This window comes from Podarcis gaigeae (genome assembly GCF_964106915.1).
Source record: "Podarcis gaigeae genome assembly, chromosome: 6".
In the NCBI taxonomy this organism is placed as follows: Eukaryota; Metazoa; Chordata; class Lepidosauria; order Squamata; family Lacertidae; genus Podarcis; species Podarcis gaigeae.
The window spans coordinates 18,056,346-18,083,920 of NC_139682.1; the positions used below are offsets into that span (position 1 = coordinate 18,056,346).

Consider the following 27,575-nt stretch of genomic DNA (forward strand, 5'->3'; position numbering starts at 1 on the left):
AAAAATAGCTTCCTGTAAATGCTTGAAGAGTTGTCATTGTTAGCCTCTCACTTTGATACCCAGGAGAGTGTTTGGTTCTTAAGTTTGGAAATTTTCCAAGTATGTGAGTTCAGAAGTAAAAAAAAAAAGTAGGAAGAGTGTTCGTTGGTTGGTTGGTTTTAAGATGCATTCACTCTGTTCAGCTAAATTATCTGAGCGGCTTACAACAAAATTTAAGTACAGGCAACCCCCCAATTTATGCAGGGATTGCATTCTGGTCATGTCGGCAAAATGCACTTGAGCCTGTTATGCCCTTGTCCTGACCCCGTCATGCCCTCTTCTGGGTCCAAAAACAGCCCGCACATGCACAGTAGAACATTTTTTTGAATTCACACAAAATGGGAGGCACCTGTACATAAAAATTAGCTGAAGCAGCACATCTGTAAAAGCGGAATTAAAAGTTCCAAGGTTGGATTAAACAGAAGAAATGATAAAGGTCTGGCAGCAGAAAGTAGGTGATAAGTAAACCTCCCTAGAGAGTGATCCAAAGCCAGGGTGCCACCAATGAAAAGGCCCTTTCATGGAACCCACCTGTCAATGGTGGAGAACCCAGAGAAGGGCCACAACCTATGATCGTGGAGACCCATGTGGTTTGGGGGCTGTTTTGTTGCACACAGGAAAGCAAAACAAAAAAAAATTCCTTCCAGTAGCACCTTAAAGACCAACTAAGTCAGTTCTTGGTATGAGCTTTCGTGTGCATGCACACTTCTTCAGATACATGCATGCATACGAAAGCTCATACTTCAGATACGTGCATGCACACGAAAGCTCATACCAAGAACTGACTTAGTTGGTCTTTAAGGTGCTACTGGAAGGAATTTTTTTTTGTTTTGACTATGGCAGACCAACACGGCTACCTATCTGTAACAGGAAAGCAAGGCAAAGATTGTGTGATCAAGTTTGCTTTAGTGATCAAAGCCAACGCGACCACTTTGCGCTGCCTTCGGTGCACTTATGAAATCTGGGCAACACTGAATCCTTACCTAGCACAATTCTTCTCTTGAGGCTCCTGGGGTGATGTATGAAATATTTTTTTCAAAAAAGTCAGAAACAGTGAATGGTATTGAAATGGCCACCAGAGGGAGCAAAATCGGGGGAAAAAACAAATCATGAGCTGATAGGTTATACTGTACTTACTTTACCATTTACCACTAGGTTTTGATGAGCATGACTGGATGGGAAGTGAAGGGGTTAATAAAGCATTATCTGCCATAGTTTTTAGCCTGTTTTTAACTGGAGATGGATTGTGTACCCTGTGCCTACATGCATGAAATTAACTTTTTGATAGTTACCTTTGAGATTTGGGGAGAAAAGGATAGGCTAAAAATGTTCAGTCTCAGTTCTGAGCTATTCCCAAGGTCCTGTTTGTCCTAACCTGAAAAGGCCGGGCTGCCATCTTACCATATCTGTATCTGGAATGTCTTTTGTTCCTGCCCACACAGAGCCTGTAACATGCCAGCTAGACATCTGTTATCAAATGGAATTCCCATCTGTTGTTTACCCCTCACAGAGCTATAATTCTCAGTACCCTCAACAAACTATAGTTCCCGGGATTCTTTGGAGGCGGAGCCACGTGTTTTCAATGTACGGTGTGGGTGATGAACACAGTCTCTTTGGTTTTAGTAGGAATTCTACGAATTTTAACTAAAGGCCTATGCATGTATTCTAGCTCCATTAAGTTACTTTAAACTTCTCCACATGATGGCTGTCTCCTCAAGGACTACAAGCGACTCGCTGCGCAGATGGGGCCATATTTCACCCTGCCACCACAAACTTTCCTTGCTGTGTCTCCTATACACAAGGAGGCTGCTGTGTGAAGTCAGTAGCCACAGGGAACAATTTAAAATGGCCTTTGTGGGAATGCCTGGATCACAGGTGCCAACACCTTTTACATTTCTAAAAATGTCATTGGGTTGACTCTTGAGTTATTTGTTTTTAAAATTGCACAGATCCCAGTATATTATAGAAATCCCTCACCCTTAAAGATGCTTGCTGGAGCTTTTTCACATGCAAATACATTTTTCACATTGATGGAGCTTTTTCACATGCAAATACATTGAAAAATGTGTACACACACCCTCAGCTCCACATTGTGAAGTGGTACAGCTCCCAAGTTCTGCAGCCTCACACTGTGTAATGTGTAGCTCAGCTATTGTATCCAATTAAAATAAAAATCCATTTTTAAACGAGAGTGTTGCTCAAACTGATTCATTTAATGTAAAAACAAAGTAGCTCAAACACACACACACACACACACACACACACACAGACACACACACACACACAGACACACAGACACACAGACACACACACACACACACACACACACACACACCAATTTTCCTGGATTCCAGTAAAAATATAAAAATAGGGTATCTGATAAACCTCCTACAAACTAAGCATTTTGTCAAATGCCTTTTTGTATCATTGTTGATTCCAGGATATTAAATGGTGCTTTTTTATTGTAGGTATGGATGCTCACAGGGGACAAACTAGAAACAGCCACGTGTACAGCTAAGAATGCACATCTGGTAACCAGGACCCAGGACATTCATATATTTAGACTGGTGAGTAATATGAATAAAACTAGCTTACTTAGCACTTGTCCATGGAGCTACATTATGAATCAAGGGGAATAATTTACACCAGCCCCAATGTGCAGTTAGAATAAAATATGAGTATATTATGCAGACCTAATCTTCCTCTGACTATCGTTGCATTTACACAACACCTAGACCCATCTGATGAATACATCGAAGTTGGACATTAATAGTGGAAAAAGAACGTTCCGAAAAAAGTCTCCCTCGTTTCCTCCTTTTTTTTTATCCCTCTTGGGATAAAATGATTTCTTTCCTGCAGGCACGGTTGACATAGTGAATTTGGATCCCTTCTGTAACAACTTAAGAGGCAAAATACAGAGCAATAGGTTTGCTAATTAGTGACCAATGTAAATATGCTTGAGAATTCCTGTCTTCATTAATATTACTCAGCTCCAGCTCTTTGAGGAAATGCTCTGTGAACATGCTTTTCTGAGGACGCTCAGAAAAATGACAGGTTATGAGATTCAAAAGGAGAGACCAATACTGGTCCTGTGTTCTGATATTTTAGGGCTCCTCCAATTTATTTGATTTGCTTCCACAAAGTGTACACAAAGGGTAGATTATATCTGGTCATTATTGAGCATTTGTTCTGATTTGCTTTGGGGTTGGAGTGTTAGACAACAATGAGCATTCATCCTGACATGCTTATTGTTAAGTTGTGGGTGAACATATCAGATGACACAGCGATTCTTCAAACAGCTCTTGTTTATTCAGAGGCCAGAACAGAACTGAACTGGAGGGTTCAGTCAGCCTGCTTATATAGAGCTCCAGTACAACGTAACTGTAACAATTTTCTAAAACTATCCAATCACTGAACATCACTTTCGATCCCTTATTTGCATAACTATCTACAGTATCCCCCTGCTGGCTCAGGGTAAGAACTTCAGTACATAACACTTATGAGGTGCTTTTCCATCTTCCTGTTAATCATTCATTCATTCATTCCTGTTAATTAATTCAGTAATTCATTTCAATGCATTTCCCCATTGCTTTCCTAGTGACACAAAGTCCATTTCCTTTTTTTAAAATGTAGATTTGCTGTACTAGGGCAGGTGTGAGGAACCTCTTACCCTCCAGATGTTTCTGAACTACAACTCCCATCAGTCCTAGTAAGCATGGCCAATGAGAGTTGTCATTCAGCAACGTCCGGAGGGCTAAAAGGTTCACCATACCAATCTTGGAATCACTCCTACAAAATACTGACATTCTGGAGGAGGCCTGACTAGTAGAGATAGACCGGGGTGCCCAAACTTTTTTCAAAGAGGGCCAGATTTGATGAAGTGAACGTGTGTGAGGGCCAACCAAAGTTGTTGCTGACCTTTTTTAAGGATTGAAGTTGGTGAGCTTTTTTAAAATGATTTTACCCCAGAGGAGTTGTGCTTTTTTACAATTTTACCTCAAAGTTCTTGAGCTTTTGGGGGGATTTTACACCAAGAAAAAAAACTATAACAGATGCTGCATTAAACCAACAGCCGACCGGCGGGCTGGATTAGGCCCCCGAAACAGACCATGGACATGCCTAAGATAGATGCATTTGTCAGTTTCATCTCTCTCTCTCTCTCTCTCTCTCTCTCTCTCTCTCTCTCTCTCAGTCTCTCACATTGAATTCAGTTCATAATAATAATAATAATAATAATAATAATAATAATAATAATAATTTATTATTTATACCCCGCCCATCTGGCTGGGCTTCCCCAGCCACTCTGGGCAGCTTCCAAAAAAAATATTAAAATACTGTAGTACATCAAACATTAAAAGCTTCCCTAAACAGGGCTGCCTTCAGATGTCTTCTAAAAGTCTGGTAGTTGTTGTTCTCTTTAACGTCTGGTGAGAGGGTGTTCCACAGGGAAGGCGCCACTACCGAGAAGGCCCTCTGCCTGGTTCCCTGTAACTTGGCTTCTCGCAGTGAGGGAACCGCTAGAAGGCCCTCGGTGCTGGACCTCAGTGTCCGGGCAGAATGATGGGGGTGAAGACGCTCCTTCAGATAGACTTGAGATGTGGAATGGGACCTTCTGCATGGAAAGCCATCTCATGGCATTTCTACACTGCCATCTTTAACTGGTTTAATAGGTACTCTCGCTTTCCACAGAGTGCTGGGGATTGTAATTCTGCGAGGGGAAAGTTGAGAAGCTCCCAAGAGAATTCTCAGCTCAGCATGCTGCAATTCTCAGGGTTCTTCGGAGGAAATCAATGCCTGTTGAAAGTGTTATTGGTTTGTAGTGTGGCTATTACCTTAGAAGAATTTATCCTCAGTAGCTCGAGTCCTCAAGTTGTTCAATGCAATATTGACATATATAATAGTCTGACTAATCCATTTCAATGACCTGATCCTGTGCATGTGTTGTTGTTGTTGTTGTTATTTTTTTTTTTTTATTATTATTATTATTATTATTATTATTATTATTATTATTATTATTTATGTGAATTTCTTTCTTTTTTGGGGGGGAGTCCCGAAGCAACTTACAGAAACTTAGAATACAAAAATAAAAAAACCAAGAAAAACATACAGAATACTAAAAGTATCCATGCTCCAAATAAAGTCCTGCTAATTTCAGTGGAATGTACTTAGGAGTTCATTGAAGTAGAGCCTATGAATGTTTAGGGAAGGGTGATGCAGAGGTTATGATCCAAATGACTTCCTGGCCATGCAATTTTGCATAGCATCTTTAAAAAATAATTAAATCTGATTTCCAAGTTAATTTTAGAAATCTGCTTGGAATGATTCTGAGTGCCTGTGGTTATCTGTTTGCTCTTTCCCAGGTCACCAACCGTGGAGAAGCTCACTTGGAACTCAATGCCTTCCGCCGCAAGCACGACTGTGCCCTAGTGATTTCTGGCGATTCCTTGGAGGTGAGAATGTGGTTGTCGCGGTAGCCATTGCAGCAGGTGAGCTGCTGTTGGTGGTGGTGGGGGAATGTTTATATCCACGTAACTATTTTATCTGTTTTGTGGAACAGGTGTGCTTGAAATACTATGAGTATGAGTTTATGGAATTGGCTTGCCAGTGCCCAGCTGTGGTCTGCTGCAGATGTGCCCCAACACAGAAGGCTCAGATTGTACGCTTGCTCCAGGAGAGAACTGGGAAGCTGACCTGTGCTGTGGGTAGGTCACTTCCAGCTTCGTTTTCCAGCTGGGCATCTTTGGGTGGTTTTATTTTTACCTGTCTTCATTGGAAAGATTGACAGAGCAGCTGTGATCTAAATGCCATGTTTCTGGGGGCTCTCAGTTTACACCTTCTGGTTGCACCCACCTGGCTCCCCTTGAAATCCCCTACAATGGTCAGATACCTTCTGGAACAGCACCCCATGAGATGCGAGAGATACTGCCAGAGGTCCCCATCAACCATGCACATCCACTCAGGCCTACCTAGCTCTCTGCACACACAAATAGGCACCTCCCAGCATAGACTACATAAATAAAAGCCATTCTCCCTTGGGTGCTGAATGTCTCCAAGGAGGTTTGGCTCCCTCTACCGCTGAAAGGGGCACGGGTGGTGCTGTGGGTTAAACCACAGAGCCTAGGACTTGCTGATCAGAAGGTCGGAGGTTCGAATCCCCGCAACGGGGTGAGCTCCCATTGCTCGGTCCCTGCTCCTGCCAACCTAGCAGTTTGAAAGCATGTCAAAGTGCAAGTAGATAAATAGGTACCGCTCCGGCGGGAAGGTAAACAGCGTTTCCGTGTGCTGCTCTGGTTCGCCAGAAGCAGCTTAGTCATGCTGGCCACATGACCCGGAAGCTGTACACCGGCTCCCTCGGCCAATAAAGTGAGATGAGCGCCGCAACCCCAGAGTCGGCCACGACTGGACCTAATGGTCAGGGGTCTCTTTACCTTTACTTTTACCGCTTGAAAGCAGAAGTTGCTGTAAGTTCAAAGGAAGTCGTTGTCTCTGCCTCCCTTTGAGGCTTCAGTTCTGACCCTCCCAATATTTCACCATATATTGCATGATCAAGAAGGTTTGGCAAGAGCGGGCTTGATTCTCAGTGGCTGGGTTTATAAGGGCAAGGAGGTTTACCGCAGACATCATGCCTAGGTCCCTGATAATATGCAAATTTGTGCATTCCCCCCCCCCCGCTGCCATGGGCATTTCAAACTTGCATATCCTGCTGCAAAGCGATATATGCAAGTTTCTCTATCACTTGCTAACTGGAAGCACAGAAATCATTACCCTGGGTCACTTGCCTTTGCTTTATTAGCCAGACAATATGAGATAAACTCATTGATCCTGCACCAAAGCAAGGAATCCATCTCTAGCACCAGCGCTTGCACTCTCCTGCTATACAAAAATGCTGCAAGGCACCTTTAGCACATTGATAACGGAGTGGAGGCTCTTTTGTGATCAAGCTGAACAGCCCTGCAGTCTAATGTAAGCTGCAAGTAAAGATTGGTGTTCCATCAAGATTCTCTATGGTCTTTTTCTCTGTTGCTTCTTGCAGGTGATGGTGGGAATGATGTCAGTATGATTCAAGAGGCAGATTGTGGTGTTGGGGTTGAAGGAAAGGTGAGTCTCTCTCTCTCTCTCTCTCTCTCTCTCTCTCTCTCACCATTTTAGTTTTAAGACAACAATTATATTGATAGCTAATGCACACACAGAGAACCTGTTTTGTTAAAAGGGATGAAATGAGTGTCTGACCTAGTTTATGCAATGAAGTCCTTACTGAATAAGATGGTATATGCACAAGCTCCATGCACCCAGCACAGCTCCTTCACTCCCTGCTTGCGTACCTGTGGAGACACAGGCCAGGAAGCCACAGTTAGGCACAGTTTCTTGTTATGTGCAAAGCAGGAAACTGTGGTTAACGGCTTCCAAACAAGCCATGGTTTGGAACGGTGAAATTATCCTCTTGACAAAGTCAGTTCTGCCCATGGTGATGTATGTTTCCCACATTAAGATACCACTTGGTAAATGTGCAACCGTAGAACATTTTACGACCTGCCAAGACTTTGTGAATGCAAACAAGGAGCGAAAGCAAGAGGTCTGTTCTGCTCTGGTGAGCTGCTGTGCTTGATTGCTGGCTTGGTAGCAGTTTTGGTAGAGTTCAGCTTGGTAGATCACAAATTGTGCAGGCCTAACCTACTTTTCTGGGTGGTTGTGAGGATGAAAGGGTAAAATGATGTGTACCGACCTAATCTCTTTGGAAGTAGGGTGGACTAAAAAATCTAACCATAAAACAAAGCCGTAAATAACTGTGAAAAATGGACCAAACACTAATAAGGCTAGTTACAGATAGGTAGCCGTGTTGGTCTGCCATAGTCAAAACAAAACAAAATTCCTTCCAGTAGCACCTTAAAGACCAACTAAGTCAGTTCAAGTGGTATCTGAAGAAGTGTGCATGCACACGAAAGCTCATACCAAGAACTGACTTAGTTGGTCTTTAAGGGTATCTGAAGAAGTGTGCATGCACACGAAAGCTCATACCAAGAACTGACTTAGTTGGTCTTTAAGGTGCTACTGGAAGGAATTTTTCTTGTTTTGACTAATAAGGCTGTAATTATGTGCATGCTTACCTGGGAGTAAGCCCCACTGAACACAGTTTGACTTACTTCTGAGTAAACAGACATAGGCTTGCACAGCACATTAGACATAAATCTGCAATTTATTGTTCTTTAAAGTCTTATTGCCCTTTTGTAAAAGTGCCAGAGATGACCACTTTGTTTCTCAAAGCATGCTGTTGCAGAGTCTTGAGGCCATTGTGATAAAGATTCTGAATCTTGCTTTTATAGCTCTAACCTCTCCTAATGATGGCATATGAAGCAGGGCTTAAGCACCTGACCACAGCTGGCACTCCAGCTGAGTAAGGGAGAGGCAGGTGCCACAGAATTAGGACTGTATCTGTTTCCCTATGGCAGGATATGTTTTGCTGCTATCTTGTGGTCTGATAGGTTGTTGCTTTTCTTAATTATTTCTTGGTGTACCTAGGAAGGAAAGCAAGCTTCCCTTGCAGCAGACTTCTCCATCACTCAGTTTAAGCATCTGGGCCGGCTACTGATGGTGCACGGACGGAACAGCTACAAAAGATCTGCAGCCCTCAGCCAGTTTGTGATCCACAGAAGCTTGTGTATCAGTACAATGCAGGCAAGTAACACCACAGCATCTTCACTTTTCTTCTCCCTGTTTAAGAGAGGACAACTGATGTCCAAAAGTTAAAAACGGTATTTTTACATTGCTCTAATACATCACGAAGTCGATTCAGTGTAGCGTCTTGCTTCTGTTAAAACTGAAAATGTGTCTTATTTTTATCGGAGCTGCAAGGTTTAAGCTTTCCAGTTGGTAACACGATTAAAATCTCCATTAGTTAATAAATAAGGGGTTGCGGTTGGCAAAGGCTCAGGGCTGGCCCTATCTGTTCCTATAGTGATGGAGCAGAGTCATGGATCCACCCACCCAATGTCAAGATGACTGCACCAGACAAAAGGCTTACCTGGTCCAACATCCTTGTCTCACAAGGGCCATCCAGATGTCCATGGCAAGCCCACATGTGGGACCTGGGTGCAACAGTGCTGTTCCCACTTACTCTTCTCAGCAAGTGGTAATTGCAAAGGCATGCTGCCTGCAAGAGCAGAGACAAAGCATAACCATCATGGCTAATAGCCATTTATAGCCATATCCTCTGACAACTATCCACTGTAAATGGATATTTAATTTTGTTTCCCACCTAAAAATAAGTCCAACAAGGTATCCTATAATCTACAACAGTAAAATCCAATTACAGATAGGTAGCCGTGTTGGTCTGCCATAGTCAAAACAAAAAAAAATCCTTCCAGTAGCACCTTAAAGACCAACTAAGTTAGTTCTTGGTATGAGCTTTCGTGTGCATGCACACTTCTTCAGATACACAGATCCAAGTAAAATCCAAGAACCAGTAGCATAAAGGCAGACTGTATTCCTATACCTGCTTACCTAGGAGCAAGCTCTAGTGAAGTCATTGGTGGAATTCTGCTTTTTAACTTACCAAAAACTTGAAAATAGACATTCCCCTCTCCCCATAGTACCTGAAGGCCAGCTGTGAAGGCTCTGTGTATCTTGATTGTATGTGCGCCAACAGTGAGACAGTTTGAATTCGGTGTCCAAATAGTTCTGTGAAAAACATCCATGACCTTTTTTTTTGCGTCCCAAAGAAACTTCAGACCTGTTGATCGTCAGGATACTTAAGCATGTGTCAGATGATGGGCAATGGGAGTAATTGCTTTTGAGGAGAGAGAGAATAGGTAGGATGGAACGCAGAACACAAGTCTGCATGTTCTGTGATTAAAGCACAGCTTGCTACCTCTCTAGTTCAGCTCACGTTGAGTCTTCCTCGTGTGGAAACAATAGCTTTTTAAGAATTAAGATGGTTTGAGAGGTGCTGCTTTAAATCCTGCACATGACAGCACCTTTTTCTTTGTCACTTGTGGTCTTTTCAAACAGGCATTGTAGGTTTCTCAAACTATATTTTTTAAAACAAAAAGAATTCCTTCCAGTAGCACCTTAAAGACCAACTAAGTCAGTTCTTGGTATGAGCTTTCGTGTGCATGCAGTGTATCTGAAGAAGTGTGCATGCACACGAAAGCTCATACCAAGAACTGACTTAGTTGGTCTTTAAGGTGCTACTGGAAGGAATTCTTTTTGTTTTGACTATGGCAGACCAACACGGCTACCTATCTGTAACTATATTTTTTAAAACGTGGAATGAGTGTGTACGTCGGGAAAGCAAGCCAATATAGGAATCCACAGTTGTTGTTGAACTATAATTTCCACCATTCCTGGCTGTTGGCCATGCTGGCCAACTGGCTGATGGGAGCTGGAGTCCAAGAACATCTGGAAGGCCACAGATGAGAGAGCGCTCAGTTGGTAAAGCATGAGACTCTTCATCTCGGGTTCGTGGGTTTGAGCCCCATGTTGGGTGAAAGATTCCTGCACTGCAGGAGGTTGGACTAGATGATCCTTGTGGTCCCTTTCACTCTACAATTCTGTGATCCCCCATCCCTGATTTAAAGCCTGCAGCTGACAGACTGTAAAGAAAACATGTAGATTAGTGTTCACTAAAAACCAGGTACTCAGGCTGTCTGACAAAATGCACCAAGTGAAAATCATGCATTTGTCAAGTAAGCATTGTAGCTTTTTGAAACTATAAAGTGAGATGTGTTTAAATGCCACGAGCATCCCTTCTTCAAATCACTTTTAGCTCATGTCTGCCTTCAGTCCCCAAGTGGCGAGTTCCAATCTTGCTCCGCTTCTGTGAATTGCCACAGAATTCCTATTGCCATGTGAGCCGTCTGGATGGATCATTGCTGTTGAACACATCTTTGCTTCGAAGCCTAAAGAGTCTTTCCATTTTTGTTTGTTCTGCAGGCTGTTTTTTCTTCGGTATTCTACTTTGCATCCGTCCCTCTCTACCAGGGCTTCCTCATTATTGGGTAAGAACCAAACACTCCCCCCCAAAAAAATATGTAACTAGGAAGTCTGAAATGCAAGGAGGCTAGTTTTGAAATCCTCGCATGTCTGGAAGCATTCACATCTTCGTGTGTCGCTGTCTACAATGTGGACTGCCTTCCTTCCTGCTATAGCTGCTGTTATCAGAATAAGAGATGAGACTTTGAAGGCTCACATTTTCAAAGCAGCAATTAATCCCACAATCATGATAAGCACGTGGATCTGATTAGGACCAATTTCAGCTCTTATGGCAACTTTTATTTGAGGACCAGGAAGAAAGGGTTTAATTTGCTCAGAAGTCCCTCTTTTGGAGGAAAAGCAGGATGTAAATTTTTAAAACTAGTAAATTAACCTGGGCAGCCAATGGTTTTCTAACATGAGTCCTTTTTTTATTCAAGAAAGCACAACAGATACATGTGTCCCACCTCACATGTTTCTGGCCTAAGGTCTGTCATTGTAGCAGAAGAATTAAGATACATGTCCCTCTTTTGGAGGAAAAGCAGGATGTAAATTTTTAAAACTAGTAAATTAACCTGGGCAGCCAATGGTTTTCTAACATGAGTCCTTTTTTTATTCAAGAAAGCACAACAGATACATGTGTCCCACCTCACATGTTTCTGGCCTAAGGTCTGTCATTGTAGCAGAAGAATTAAGACTGAGCATTGGCCGAGCATTGGCAAACATTGGTTTTCAGTGTTGGGGCCTGTGTCTTAGACAACATCACACATTTCACGGCAGCACAACGAAATTTGCCTCAAAGTCTGTTTTTGTCAGGGAGGAGCAGCTAGTTCTAACCCCTGATGAGTGGCTCCGTGTGATATCTATGCTTTGCAAATGTGTTTGCCACATTTATGCTTTTAGATCGCACATAAAACACTTTGCACTTTTTTTTTTGAGAGAGAGAGAGAGAGAGAGAGAGAGAGAGAGAGAGAGAGAGATGCATTTCAGATGTGAAGCAGCTCTTGGACAGCAGCCTCAGGGTGGGGTTGTAGTTCAGCAGTAGGACACATGCCTGGGATGGAGAAGGTTGTCAGAAGAGGATTCAATCTATGGCATTCCTATTTAAAGGGGTCAGATGACAAGACAGTGGAAAAGACTTCTGCCTGAGACTGTAGAAAGCCATTCAGAGTAGACAATACTGGTATGAGTGGCTAAATATTATGATGTGGCAAATTCCTATGATATCCTATTTATAATAGGAGCTTTGATTTCACTTTTGTTTTTCCTTTCCTGAAGCATGTACTTCCATCTCCTGGAATATGAATGTTCAAAGCTGTTTAAAAACGAGGGTTTTGTGAGGTTTAATTATGACACCCATGCATTTTTTGTGCCTTCCAATTATTTTATGCAGTACACTGATAATAGAGACAGGGAAACTGACTATGCATGGGATTGTGGATTAGCCAGAATTTGGGATCTGGGCTATTAGCCTTGGCAGAAATGAAATTAGAAATGCATGTCTGTGCATGGAACTCATATATATGTAGTGGTGGCTACTAGCAAACATTTTTAAAAGAAGCTCTGGGTGGTATCCAATGCACTCATTCTGTTGGCAAAGGAGTTTTTGCTTGTACAATGGAGCTTTTCCTCCCATCTCCTCCCTGTGTGTGCACCCTGCTCCAGAGGGTGGGGGAACCCCCAGAACAAATTTAGGGGGTTTGTGGGGGAGAAGGCGAGGGAGGGGAAGTTCTATTGTGCAAGCAAGAATCCTTGTACTGCCTTACCAAGTTACTTGGTACTGCATTGGTTACAACCCTCTGTGGAGGAGGAGAGGTGAGAAGAGGCTTAAACTCCATTGCTGATCTCATCCTGGGTCGAACCCAAACCCTTTAAGTGGCCAATGACATTCAGTTATGAGAGACAGCATAGAGAAATGTAGAAATCAACAAAAACAGCTCTCCCCATTCTGCTTACGTTTGCCACCCCTCAGTCAGATTTGTCGAGGGATTTGTCGAGGTGGGAGAGGAGGTGTTGAATCAATGTGGAAATCAATGGGGATCTCTTCTGTTGTTGCTTTCAGGTATTCTACACTCTATACTATGTTTCCAGTGTTCTCTTTAGTGCTGGACAAAGATGTCAAATCAGAAGTTGCCATGCTGTACCCAGAGCTCTACAAAGATCTTCTGAAGGTTTGATACATCTTGTGTTGTGTTTTCATCTTCTGTCTTCAGGTTTATGCTCAAGATCACATACAGAAATGTGCATTAGACTGACGTTCATTTTGTTTCCCTGTCCTCTTTCATTTCTTTAGGGAAGGCCCTTATCATACAAGACATTTTTGATATGGGTTTTGATAAGTATTTACCAAGGTAAGAGCCTGTCTGTCCAGGTACCTCTCAGTGAATTGTTTGAAATGAATTGTTCAAATCTCATATTTTCCCAGATTTGGTGGAAACAACAAACACTGACTTGCATAAGCAAATCTACTAAATTGAATATTTGTGCATAATAAATTCTGGTTTTTATAGGTTTGGAAGAGAGGCAATGAGCTCTGCAGAGATTTATATCTACACAAATACATGCTCATTCCCTGACCACTGGAAGTCCTGCTCAGTTTCCTTCTGGCTTCTCAGATTTCCCCAGACATTGGCTGCAATCCTGCTTCCTCCATGTGCAGAGAGCAGCGTGCAGAGGGGCTGTCAGGGTGGTGGTCTGGAGACAAGAGCAGCTCAGTCTCCTCTGTCTACCTGAGCAATGAGGCCAAGGAACCAAGCCGCGATCAGCAGCTTTGTAGTACTGGGTAGAACCCTATCTGGCTCTTACATCACCTGACCTCTGTTGAGTGGTCCATTCTAATACCACCATCTGGCCATTGACAGTAATGACAATGCTGCTCAGCAAAGACTAAGCCAACAGGTGCCTCCTCCAGCAAACCAGTCACAGTACCACAGAGCACAAGGAGCTTACTGCTTCTGCTACAGCCTAAGTGAATTGCTCGTGATGCCTTTCTATAGAGGCTCCCATTGAACCCTATTGTGCCATGTCCTGGTCATCATTAGCACTCTCCATGCATCCCTTCTCTGCGTGGTATATATGTTAGAGTGTCAGACTTGGACCTGGGAGACCAGGGTTCAAATCCCCACTCAGCCATGAAACTCACTGGGTGACCTTGGGTCAGTCACTCATTCTTGGGCTACATTGAAAGGCCTACACTGAAAGACCTAGATTGGCTCCCAGCACGTTTCTGAGCACAATTCAAAGTGTTGGTGCCAGTGTTCAAAACTCCCATTGTTCAAGGCGCATTTTGCGACAGGGAATTTTATTAGCGCAAGCAGTTTCTGAGCTCTGGGCTCAGCACTGCATCTAAGATTTCAGATTAAAACTGCAGAGTGAAGGAAAGGAGGAGCTGTTTCTGCCTCCTACTCTCTGAAGACTGGAGAAGAAACCCTCTTAGACTAGATCATGTGAAAAATGAACATAATATTTTAGCTGCAGTTCGTTCATTTTCATCACTGTGTTCTTGTTATATAATAGCACGCCTAGACAGTCCGTTGTTGTGCCCATAACCTAGGATTAAGGTGCCGTTTAGCTCCTAGTTTTCATATCTCAGTTTCTAACACTAGTTGGTGCTGATCTTTAAAGCCCCAAACGGGTTCGGCCCTGTATACCTGAAGGAGCGTTTTCATCCCCATTTTTCATACCCGGACACTGAGGTCCAGCTCCGAGGGCCTTCTGGCGGTTTCCTCATTGTGAGAAGTGAAGCTACAGGGAACCAGGCAGAGGGCCTTCTCAATAAAGTCACCCACCTTGTGGAACACCCTCCCATCAGATGTCAAGGCGATGAATAACTATATAACCTTTAGAAGACACCTGAAGACCGCCCTGTATAGGGAAGCTTTTTAAGGCTTAATGTTTTATTATGTTTTGATATATGTTGGAAACCACCCAGAGTGGCTGGGGCAACAAAGTCAGATGGTCAGGATACAAAATAATAACTATTATTATTATTATTATTATTATTATTATTATTATTATTATTTGTTACCTCACAGAGTTGGGGGTATGTGTTTTCTGCTCTGACCTATTTGAAGGGAAGCTGGAATATAAATGTAAGTTTGAGAAAGTACATAACTGATGGCTGGATGCTTCAGGGTGGATTTGCTGTGCGGTTAATGCTTTAGATGTAATGTCACAAAAAACATCAGTGAGCGTTGCAGAGGGGACCATAATGGCTTCCCAGGAAGCCATTATGGTTCTGCACCCTTCACTCTGCATAGCAGCCATTGTCCATCAGTTAACTTCACATTCAGAGGTGCTAAGTTATACCCAGTTCATTGATTGCCTTTTTAATTTGAAAAGGAGGACCAGGAATATATTACATTTTAAGAGGGTCAGAGAAGAATTGGAGAGTTGGCTGCAACAGCAATTACTTTTCAAGGGCTAAATCAATACTATAGAGCAGTGTCTTGGCCTTCGCAGAGATCACACAGCTCCCGGACAGTCAGAAAGAGTGAGACATCGTGGGAAAGCTTTCCAAGCCAAGAGCCTTCTCCTGTTACATTCTGTTGGTCAGATGACCTCACCCCTTGATGGATCACACCATGCAATTTTGGCTAGTAGTTATCGCTCAAGATCAGGGATGGCCCAAAACTGAGCAGTACCCAGATGGTGGAAAATTTACTCCCTGGGTCTGTGTTTTATGGCTTGATCTTGAGTCACTGGTAGAATTGTTCTTCAAACAAGCATAATGTGATGTCTGTGGATTAGTCATCAGTGCAGATTACTCATGCTGATGACATGAGTTATGTCTGCAGCTGAGGATCTGGGACGTTGTGTAGCTATTCTCAGATCAGCCAGAAGTAGGATGCAAAGTGATTCTCAGTCTTTCTCTCCCTAACCATTCTCAAAAAATACGTTTCCTTGAACATAAGTCCTACTGAGTTCATTGAGACTTCTTAGCATGCTTAAGACTGGTGACAAAATTAGCTTCAGAATCTCACCACAGCCCTGAACGCACTGAGAAATCTTGGTCAAACTCCTCTCTCTCTCAGCCTAACCTGCCCCCACCTTCAGTGTGTGAGTATTATTACAGGTCTACCTAGTTGCAGGGCTTTTGTAAGGTTAGCCAGGATAATATGTCAGAAGGGGAGAACCTGTGGCCATCCAACCTGTTGCTGGACCATTGACCCTAGCAGCATGGCCCAATGGTCAGGGATGATGGGAGTCATAGTCAACAACACATGAAGGGCCAAAGGTTCCTCACCTGTGATGTATTTTGCTGGTTAATAATATAATTGTTCATAATAATAATAAGTGTTTTGAAAACTCCTCAGCTACTGTATAATACTAAGGCATAGGCAAACTCTGGCCCTCCAGATGCTTGGGACTACATCTCCCATCATTCCTAGCCAGCATGACCAGTGGTCAGGGATGATGGGAGTTGTAGTCCAACAACATCTGGGGACCCACAGGTTGAGAACCACTGAGCTAGAGGAAGGAAGGAAGTCTTCTGTATTTTCTTGTTCATGGAAGGGTCATAGCTCTGACTAGCAAAGTCTGGATCCAACCCACTGTATTTTTTACATTTTTGTACTTTATTTAACCCCTCCTTTCTCTTCCGTCCACTTGCAGGCAGCATCATTATGTACGGCGCATTGCTGCTCTTTGAATCTGAGTTTGTCCACATTGTGGCTATTTCCTTCACGTCCTTGATCCTCACTGAGCTGTTGATGGTGGCGCTGACAATCCAGACGTGGCATTGGCTCATGATAGTGGCAGAACTACTCAGCCTTTCCTGCTACATTGCCTCGCTGGTCTTCTTGCACGAGTTTATTGGTAATAGCCGTTGCTCTGAATTTCTCAAAACTTCTTTGGTCAAATGTAAAGCCAGGGCTAGTTCTGGAAGCCAAGGTACTTCTGGAAATGGATTTAGGGCACGGGCTCTAGGGCAGCTAGAATTAAAGAACTGACCATCTTCAATATTGAAAGCAAGCGGAGTGCCATGTGGATTTTCCATCCCATACTCCAAATGTTCAACTGCAAACTCATGAATTGTAATGGGCAAAGAAAGTGATGAATTGGTGTTAGAGGAGATGTAGAAAACCTGTGATCTACAAGAATGCCAAGACAGTTAATTTCGTTCATTAGCCCATTGATAGGTCAAGATGGTGATGGGCAGTTATAATAGGTTACCAGATTTTGTTCAATGAATCTGGGGACACTTTTTTTCTTTTTTTTTAAGCTGAGTAGCAACAGGGAGTCAGTAGTGGGGATGGTGAGGCAAAAGACCCTGGGCCCAAGCACACATGCATATTGTATAAAGGTGCAAAGCCCTTCTTTTGCACCCTGTGAAAAAGAAATGCGCAGAGTTTTTAAAAAACTGGGCAACGGCCACCCACCCGCAACTCCTGAACCTCCCCCGATCTCCTTGCCCTTTTGTTTTGACTGATCAGGGGAGGCTTGGGAGTCGCAGGCAGGTGGCCGTTGCCCAGTTTTAAAAAACTCTGCGCATTTATGCAGTGGCATAGCGTGGGTTGTCAGCACCCGGGGCAAGGCAAGTAATTTGCGCCCCCTAACCCGTGGATTTTAGTAGGGGCAGAGAGCTGCGAGTGCGAGCGCCCCCCCAGATGTTGCGCCCGGTGTGGCTGGCCCCCCCTGCAGCCCCCACGCTACACCACTGCATTTATGTTTCACAGGGTGCAAAAGAAGGGCTTTACACCTTGCCTGGCAGAGAAACCGCATGCCCTGCACCCCTCCTGGGCAATGGCCACCCGCCCACAACTCCCGAGCCTCCTCCAATCTGTCAAAACAAAGGGCGAAGGGGGAAGAGATCTGTACCACCGGATCTCCCCGGTTACCCTACGGCAGTGGCAGCAGCAGCGAGCAGTTCGAATGTACAGGCGCGCGGCACAGCAGGAAACCCGGATTGGGAACCAGGTCCTAAAGCCCGCCGGAGGGAGGGGGAAGACTCAGGGGACTCAGCGTCAGAAGAGTCTAGAAAGGGCGAGACCCCAGCGGACAGGCGGGCCCAGAGGAGAAAAGAGCAAAGGAAGAGGTGGAGCAAGGCTAGAGTCTTAAACTGGTGTCAGGGGGGAGGAGATTCAGACGGAGCTCCAGCGGTCTAGAGTTTGAGATGTAGAGCTGCGCGCTGCGGCTTTGAAATCGAAACTGAACTTCAATAAAGACTTTTGTATATAACAACGAACTGGCGTTGGTCCTTTGTGAGCTGGGACCTCAGGCAGCTCTGACACTAGCCAACATATTTTATTCATTTGCTTACTCTGTTTAAAGGCCACCCTTCATTCCAAGGTGCCAAAATACAGGCAGTTAAAATTAAACAATAATATTTAAAAGCAGCAAACACAATTTCCATACAAGTAAAACAGCAGCCACAATAGAAATCCAATCCGATGTACCTCTCCCTTACCCAAGAGCCTGAGCAAAGAGGCAAGTCTTTGGCTGATGATGCAATGACAACTGGGACATGGTGAGGCACACTTCAGAAGGAAGGCTGTTCCCGAGGCATGGGGCCACCACCATGAGAATTCACCACAGATCTCAGAGATGGCTAACAATAGCCCTCTCCTTATAGTAATATAGAAAAGTCTACTAAGGTCTCTTTTCTTGCATCCATTATTAGTCTAATCTTTCAGTGGAAATGGAAAAAAGGAAGTCATGGAAGGGCTGACAGAACAGGGGGAAACGTAAGGAAAATAACTGCTAATTTGCAGAGCGGTCTAAAATTGCAATGAAACAATATATCTACCTCCATTCCAAAATATGCAGCTGTCAATGCAGAATTAAAAGTTCCCCCCCCCCCTTTGAAGACCTTAGTGTGACGCTCTTGTCAGTTTACTTTCAACTTTAAGTGTTTGCTTACTGCTGCAAAGATTGAAAACTTGCTACTAGTCACCAACTTTCATTTAGAAATTCAAAGCATAAGTAACATTGTTGTCGTATTTTAGCAATCGCATTTAAAATATGGAAGCTTGATTTTTTTTAAAAAAATATGTATACTGTATTTTAGTATGATTCCATTGCTGTTTTAAGAGGATCCAGTTCCTCTTTTACAGCTAACCTGAAATAATTTTATTGAAACAGCACTTTAGGCAGTTAGCTACTTCATCAGAGTGGAACTGATGAAATTTGTTCATGGAATGTTTACACCCAGTTTTAATTCTTTTTTTAAGGGCATTTAAGTATACTTTGAAAAGGGGCTGTGCTTTCTTCTCAAATTTGTGTTTAAAAAAAGCTAAGAAAAGTACTTCTGATACTGTATTCTAACAATACAATCTTATACATATCTACTCAGAAGTGAACGCTGTTGCTATCAATGGGACTTCCAGGAAAATGTGGCATTTTCCAATGTTCAGTTCATAATATACATAAATGTCCCTTCAAAGTTGGAGGAAAACTGAGTGTGAGCATTCCATTACTTTATTCCTTTGTTTATATTAAATATATTAAAAATATATATATTTAGCAGAATGATACATTTAGCAAACCATGCCACACATGGAAATTTTGAAAAGTAATTATTTAAGGGTCAAAAAATACCAACCTTTAAATGTCCCAACAATAAACACACAAAATGCTGTAATAAAACAGCAGCAACACTGTAATAAATATGCCGGAGCCCTAAATGTGTTCCTTTTTATATCTGCATGTATTAAAAAAATCCCTGGCCCACATTGAACACTTGTGCTTACGGGGGGAGGGGGACAAATTTTGGTGGCTTCTCATTAACATTTCTGAGTTGTACCTCACAGTTATACTCCAGTTAAGCTGTCAAAGTAGAGGAACCGCCTGCAAAAGCCCATCTTACTTTTGGGTAGTAAAATGATTTCAGTTAGCTTTAAATGTACAGCTGGACTCCTTGAAGCAAGCATGTTTATTAAATAGGGACACAGGGGGCGTTGTGGTCTAAACCACTGAGCCTCTGGGGCTTGCCGACCAGAAGGTCACCGGTTTGAATCCATGAGCTCCCATTTCTCTCTCCAAGCTTCTACCAACCTAGCAGTTTGAAAGCATACCAGTGCAAGTAGATAAATAGGTACCACTGCAGCAGGAAGGTAAATGGCGTTTTTGTGCGCTCTGGCACTTGTCATGGTGTCTCGTTGTGCCAGAAACGGTTTAGTTATGCTGGCCACATGACCAAGAAACAGGGCCGTATTTAGGTTTGATGAGGTCCTAAGCTACTGAAGGTAATGGGGCCCATTATATGTCCAGCTGTCCTTTGACCACAACAAATTGTCACTGTTTTTTGTGTTGAATAAATGCTATATGGTAATTTATGGACCTAATAGGTATCTAAAGCCATTTGCGCATAACAAAATATGAATTTTATCAAAGTAATTGTTGAACTGAAATACAATTTCAGTTTAGAAGTATATTAAGAGTGAAATACAATGAAGAATAAGTATATTTTTGGTGGGGGGAGGGCAAGAGAGTGGGGCCCTAATCTATATCTTGTTTAGCTTATAGGTAAATCTGGCACTGCCCGGAAAGCTGTCTGCAAACACCGGCCCCCTTGGCCTGAAATGAGCTCCACACCCCATAGTTGCTTTTGACTGGACTTAACTGTCCAGCGATCATTTATTTAAATAAATAAATAAATAAAGTTGCATGGCTTGCTATTTAGTTAGGGTGCATGCACACGGCTCTGTTCTGTTGAACCTATTTTGATGTTTGTTTTTCTTTTCCTTCCTCCCCTTCAACATGCCTCCTATATGAACCTTTCTTTCTTTCTTTCTTTCTTTCTTCTCTTGCAGATGTTTACTTCATTGCAACCTTATCGTTCTTGTGGAAGGTGACAGTAATCACTCTGGTCAGCTGTCTCCCCCTCTACTTCCTAAAGTATCTGAGGCGAAGATTTTCTCCCCCAAGCTATTCAAAACTCACTTCGTAGGTGGTTCTACCAGTGGAGCAGAGACTACTTCTCCCCGCCCGCCCCCCAACCCTCTTATTCTTTTTGCACAAAATAAATGTGTGTTCCTCATAGTAACGGTTATGTCCAATGGTTGCAAATGGATCATGCACTGGCTAGAGAATGTTTCCGAAAGACTGAAATAACTGGCAGTGCAGCAGAAACAGCCAAGTAAACCGGAGAACTTACATATGTGATCCAGGTTTTTTTTTTTGTCAACTTTATATTTATTTTAACTGATAATAAATGCATGAAACTGGAAAGAAGAGTTGGCTTCCAGTGGGCAATTACTGGAATGGGCTTACTTGGGAAGTACGATGTAAGCTATTGATGTGACAAATTTTTCAAACGAATTCCCCACCCCCTTTTTTTAAATTTCCTCATGTCATTTTTATATTACTATTTATCTTTTTAGTTCAGGTCCTAGCTTATAAGCATTTTGTATGTCTCGGGGAAATACTTTAGAATGGGTGAAACCACATGCTCACAGGCAACTTTAGCCATGCTGACCTCTTTTGATGTGTTCCAATGCAAACCAGAGCTCCAAATTTCAGCTAAGTTTTCTTTAATCTGCAAAACGGAAACAAACAAAAAAGCCACAGTGCGTCTTTCCTGCTCTGAAGTTGTCCAATTATTTTTAACGGGGATTGACGCTGGTAAAAGAGAGGTTCTGTTTTATTAAATGGTACCATTTTCTTGGGAGAATACTTTTGTGTCATCCAAACTGCCGGCGCATCGTTAAGGTTATAACAACCAGAACTAAGACAAACATGGGGTTCCCACCCCATATTCACATAATTAATGCTTATGATCAAGGGTGCCAATTTGAATAAAATATTGGCGGGAGGGGGCTGGGAAGCCCCTCCCTGCATGATCAATCACGACAAGGTGCACACACAGCATTTGAATGGCAGTGCCCATCAACTTTGCGGTGGCGCAGCCCCTTCAAATATTTTCTTGCCGGGGGTGAAGTCTCCAGGGCGCCTGGGAGTTGGCTTCTATTTGTGAGACTACCACTAACCTTGGGCTCTAGGTGGGCAGCCTTTGCCATGTAGTATGGCCACAGCACAGTTTGAGCAAGGCGTGGGCAGGTGCTTCCTGCATGGCCGATGGGGTTGGGGAAGAGATGTTTGGCACCTCCCCTTCCTGACCATGCCAGGATGCTGGCTGGATCCTGTCCTATGGGGGAGGCAAGGTGTGCATGCCCCCACTGTGTTTAAGGGGGTGGCCTGCTGTGGGTCGCCATGAGAGTGGAAGGGCTTTTGCAGGGAGAATCAGGGATGCAATACCTAACCATGTTAGACACATTCCTCCAGCCACTGTCCTGTTTTCACCCAGCGGGGCGCAGGTGATGGAGAGAACGAGAGCCTGGCTGCAGAAGTACAGTGGTACCTTGGGTTACATACGCTTCAGGTTACATACGCTTCAGGTTACACACTCCGCTAACCCAGAAATAGTGCTTAAGGTTAAGAATTTTGCTTCAGGATAAGAACAGAAATTGGGCTCCGGCAGTGCGGCGGCAGCAGGAGGCCCCATTAGCTAAACTGGTGCTGCAGGTTAAGAACAGTTTCGGGTTAAGTACAGACCTCCAGAAAGAATTAAGTACTTAACCCGAGGTACCACTGTAAAGACTGCAGAAGGGACTGAAAAGGAGAATTGACAAATGGGGAAAAGGGTTAAGCACTCTCTCCTTCCTCCTGCTGATTCTCCCCTGCAAATGTTCACCGCAGAGCTCCCACGTTTCCACTAGCTAGCAAATATATGCTCGCTGAGATAATACAGATTACATTCTCACATGCAGGTTTTGTTTGGCTCATCCAATGGAGCGAACCAATGTTTCTTCCTGCTCTGTGCAAATGTACACCGCAGGTGACTGCCCCAGATGGGGCTGGCAATATGAGTATCACTGTTGTATCAGAATAAACACCTTAACGTTCATCAACGTTTTGGAAGCAAACCAGCTGCTAATTGCCCCTTTTGAAAAATATCTGAAATGTTATTGTGCAGAAGCGTAACAGATGTATCGGATTGTAATAGAGATGTAACAGAATCACAAGGGAAAGTTCATGGGATACTGGTTATTTTCTGTAAAGCTTTTAAAAAGTTTCTTGTTAACACTGAACTGCACGTTTTATATTTTTCACCGGACTGTACCACTTTGGACTGCAGGTGTGGATTTGTGCTTAGAAGTTCTTTTCCATGTAAAAACAACAGTGGCTTTCAGCATGCAGACAAAGCTCACCCACACTTCTCTTTCCCCTTCGATTTCCAGGCATGGGTCCAAGAGGTTTTTCTTCTGTCCTGCCACTTTCCCCATAAAAAAACCCCTTCTTTACTGCTGAATCGGAACAAACGTCATGCCGCAGAAAATCCGATTGTTCCGATTCAGCAGTAAATGTGACGTGTAAAAGGGAAGTGTATCTGCAGGTGAGAAGGTTATTCATTTCTACATTCGGTTCAGAGTTGTGTACAGTCGTACCTTGGTTTTTCAAACAGCTTAATTCTCAAAACGTTTTGGCTACCGAACGCCGCAAACCTGGAAGTGACTGTTCCGGTTTGCGAACTACTTTTGGGAGCCGAACGTCCGATGCGGCTTCCAGTTGAGTGCAGGAAGCTCCTGAAGCCAATCTGATGCTGTGCCTTGGTTTTCGAACATTTTTGGAAGTCAAATGGACTTCTAAAATGGATCCCGTTCAAGAACCAAGGTACAACTGTGCTTCAAGATCCTTGGGCCATTTAAGAGAAGTCCAATCAAATTAGTGGGTGTTCAGCACCGCAGTAACACATATAAGCCCATTTGAAATGCATTTCTGTGGGACTTGAGCATGTCTAACTCTGAGTTGTACAGATTTTTTCTTTTGGGGAGGATTCCATAAATACAGCATGGCCAGTAATTTTATATTCAATTACTATATCCTCCTTCAACTTCTTTTATGGGTTGTCTTTGTCTTCTTTGTCTAGAATTATAACACCTCCCTGAGTGTATAAGAGTGTCCTACAAGAAAACTGTGGTCACAGCCCCTGCGCAGCCCCTATTTAGATTTAATTGTTATTGTGCAAGACCATGTTGGTAGACTTTATAGATTTTTGGGGTTGTGTGTGTGTTTTTTTAATCAGTGAAGTTTACACTAAATAATGATCACTGGGCCATTAATGGCCACGTTAACAAAGCCAGCAAAAAAGGGAAAGAATTCTAATTAAGTTCAGTAATATTTATTGGACTAATGACATAAGAAACTATTTTATTTAGTGGCAGTAATGTAACTATTAATGTTTTTTGTAAGACATGGAATCTCTTTGACCTGTTGTTCTTCTGTAGGTAACATCTTAGACAAGGTTGTAATCTGTGAAGTGTTTCTGAGTGGGCGCGATTTAATTTTGTGAGCGTGTCTTAAAAAAAAAAAATCACTGTTCAAAACAGCATCTTGTACAACAAACTAGTAGCACCAGTTGATTTGTTTATTATTATTATTATAGCTTGATAGGATCTCCACAAAATTACCTTGGTTTTTTGGGGATTGGAGCACAAATTAATAATTCCGCTAAGATCAGAACTTTTCTTCCCTTTTCTGTCTTTCTCCCTCCCACCTAAAAAAAATTATGTTTCATTTTGACAAAGGAAATGGAATTATCCTTTCCTAAACTACTTTAAATATGTGAAGCCTGGCAATCATACTTTGTGGCATGCAATCTGCTGGGAATGCCGGCACAATCTGAGTGTACTGAAATGGAAATTCGACAAAGGCACAGCTTGGAATAAATTGTTTCAATTGGGTTTACACTGGCAAACATCCCTATAGATGTGTGTTCTATGTAGTATGATACAAGTCAATTTGGCAGTTTTCCTTAAAATGGAGAAAGTGGTGCATTATGTAGATTGCTGATAAATACTCTTTCTCTTTGCAGCTGGTTACTAAAAACACTTATTTATTTTTGCACTGATATGATGATCCTCTTCTCATGTTGCCGTTTCATTAAATGGAGATACAGCATCCGTTTTGTTTCTGATACTTTGTTGGTTATTCTCCCACTTCTGAATCATATGTTTGCCCGTATTCCTACAGCCTTTTTTCAGACAAGAATAGAAGGTTGCAGTGCTGTGCAAACATATCTGGGAGTAAGTCCCATTGCATTCAGCTGGACCATTATCTGAATAAATGTGGATAAGATTTGTGCTATTAGCTACATTTTCATATTGGCACTATACTCCTGCTCAAAGCACCCAAAGGTAATAGGATCATAGCCTACCCCCAAATAATGGAAAATGCTGGAATAAAGGCCTGCAAAGTGAGGGTTGTGGTTGGGTTGTGGTTACTGCTTTGACTATACCCATACTTGAATGCCCAAACTCTTTTAAAAAAATAAGTAAACTTGAAGTTCAGGAATTGGTACAGGCTTTGCATAGAAGAATTGAAGTACTAATCACCCATTATGTCAGACATTATCTGTGAGGTGCCTATAGCAAATGTGCAGCCATATTGCACACAGCATTAGATGAGACAGCCGCAAAGATACTGCATTTCCTCAGCAACGAGGTATTGTGACTTGTGGCACTGGGCAATTGTGATATTTGCAGGCATTGGGAAGTTGTTGAGATTTCTCACGACAAATGATTTAAGGGAAACGATCACACATGAAGCTCCCTGACTGATTATATCTGTCGCCAGAATTGACCTTCTTCTGTTCATGTTGGGGCAAATGATCTCCTACGTCACAGCTGTTGTATTGGGCCTCCTCAGAAAATAGAGGATGAAAAGACAGAAATGCTCACCTAAATCTTCTGCCCAACATCTGTTGGATACTACACAGAACTTCTGACATTTAATATCGGATATGAAACGTTCTATCTGAAAATTTAGGAGGCTTTTCATGCACAGAAAATCCTTTTAAATTCTGGGCTTAATGTGCTCACTTTCTGTCTACAGCTTATGGGGCCAGTCTTTCGATGTTCTCACCATTGCTTCTCCTTCTGCAAATGGCAGCTCATGACATCTCAGATACCCTATGTTTCCTTAAGATATGGCACATAAATGCATGAGCAATACCATAATGAAATCTTATAGCCTGGTCTTCAGTGTCAGGAGCCAGCAGAAACACAGTCGACCTAAAGCAGAGAGTAGGGTTAACACATGCCCAGCAGTTGCAATTACCATAGTGTAAATTAAAAAGCAGGCTTTCTAAGATTACTGTTTCAGGATGCAGGCAAGGGTATTGCCTGCTAGCTTTTTGCTACAGAGAGTAAACCCCCCATTCCTGGGCATTCTCCCTGGAACAATCCTAGGAAGGCTATACCACATTTTCCCTCAACATTTGAACTGGCTCTCAGATACTCCAAAGTGTTTGTCAACTGTGATCAAGTTGGTTACTGTCACCTAATAAAGTATGTATTTCTATACCTTTGGATGTGAAGCAGGGAAAAAAAAAACATGTTTTCCTGTGTTGGGGAATATGGATTCTCTTGTCAAACTATTTGTGATGCTAATGTTTTGTACCTGTCCTCTTGTTAATTAAGATGTGCATATTCTTGATGCAAGAGAAATATAAAAGCAAATTATTGTCATGTGCAGTTCTGTGTCGCAGATGTGTATGAACTTTCAAAAAGGGAATGGTACAAAAACAGGTTTAAAAGAAATAAAATTTTATGCAACTTCATATCTAATTCCTGGCCTGTGAGTTGATGTCTTATTGATCAAATTGTTAGGCTGCTGTTCTTTCCAAAACATTAAAGCCGATTTTCTGTGGCCTGAAAGAAGACTGAAGGACAGAGAAAATACAGGAAGACAACAGTTCCATAACAGATGGAATTTAGATTCTTATGGGGCATTTAGATGCCCCATGAAAGAGTGAGTGAACACCACATGCCAATTCCACCTTAAAAACCTAGTGTGGGATTGCTCTTAAGAGGAAATGGAAATGGCTTAGAATCACACACAGGGGAAGTCTACTCCCAGCAAAGGAGAAGACAAATAAGGATGGGAGAATTACAATAGGGGCAAGAGGAGAATAATTTTTGTCAAGAGGAGCAAGTGTAGATGGGACAGTTGTAAGGCTTGGTTCACAAACCAGCAGATTCCATGTGCAAATAGTTCCTCTCTGGCATGCACCATAGCCATGATTGTGACTCACATTGAGAAAAAAAATAGAATGAACCAGCACCTTTAAAAATTAACATTGTGACTTGCAATAAAGCCTTGTAGTTTGGCTTCATGGCCAGATTGCTTTATTGGAGTAAACCATAATGTCTACTTCATGCATGAAAATCTTCCTTTTACTGAGTCCATCTCACTTAGTACTATCCACATCAACTAGCAGCTCCAAATCGGGGACATTTCCTTGGGGTGTTGGGGACTGAACCCACGTCCTTTTGCATGGAAACTGACTGATATATGGCCCTTCCTACAGGTCAAATCTTCAGGACTGGCTACCTCTTCTTGATCATACAGTTGGTGCCAAATCCAGGTTTCCTGCCAATTCTTAAAAAGGCCTCAATGTACCAGCAGTTATTACTCATAAGCATTCTCCCAAAAAGGCTGCAGAGTTTGGAACTGACGTTACAAAGGCCAGTTCCGTTTATTATCATAACCAGTCCTCATACGTTTATGTTGGTCCCTGTTTCTTAATTGATTTGAGCAATCAAGATTCCCTGTTAATTTGCTGTGGA

General features: G+C 42.7%; 1 protein-coding gene across 3 annotated transcripts in view; it reads left to right on the forward strand.

Moving 5' to 3' along the window:
• ATP9A (ATPase phospholipid transporting 9A (putative)) overlaps positions 1 to 26,573 on the forward strand; it is a 101,091-nt gene extending 74,518 nt beyond the window's left edge. For 2 of the 3 annotated variants that reach the window (XM_083744169.1, XM_083744168.1), the window contains exons 19-28: positions 2,508 to 2,606; positions 5,400 to 5,489; positions 5,597 to 5,741; positions 7,073 to 7,137; positions 8,557 to 8,712; positions 10,969 to 11,033; positions 13,070 to 13,178; positions 13,301 to 13,358; positions 16,621 to 16,824; positions 20,760 to 21,621. In XM_083744169.1, coding sequence (XP_083600295.1) covers positions 2,508 to 2,606; positions 5,400 to 5,489; positions 5,597 to 5,741; positions 7,073 to 7,137; positions 8,557 to 8,712; positions 10,969 to 11,033; positions 13,070 to 13,178; positions 13,301 to 13,358; positions 16,621 to 16,824; positions 20,760 to 20,896 — 1,128 coding nt within the window. In that variant the 3' untranslated portion in view covers positions 20,897 to 21,621. Of the gene's footprint in view, positions 1 to 2,507; positions 2,607 to 5,399; positions 5,490 to 5,596; positions 5,742 to 7,072; positions 7,138 to 8,556; positions 8,713 to 10,968; positions 11,034 to 13,069; positions 13,179 to 13,300; positions 13,359 to 16,620; positions 16,825 to 20,759; positions 22,303 to 22,544 lie in introns of those variants that run through there. The other variant, XM_083744167.1, reaches the window with a different exon arrangement.
• Positions 26,574 to 27,575: the final 1,002 nt, after the last annotated feature.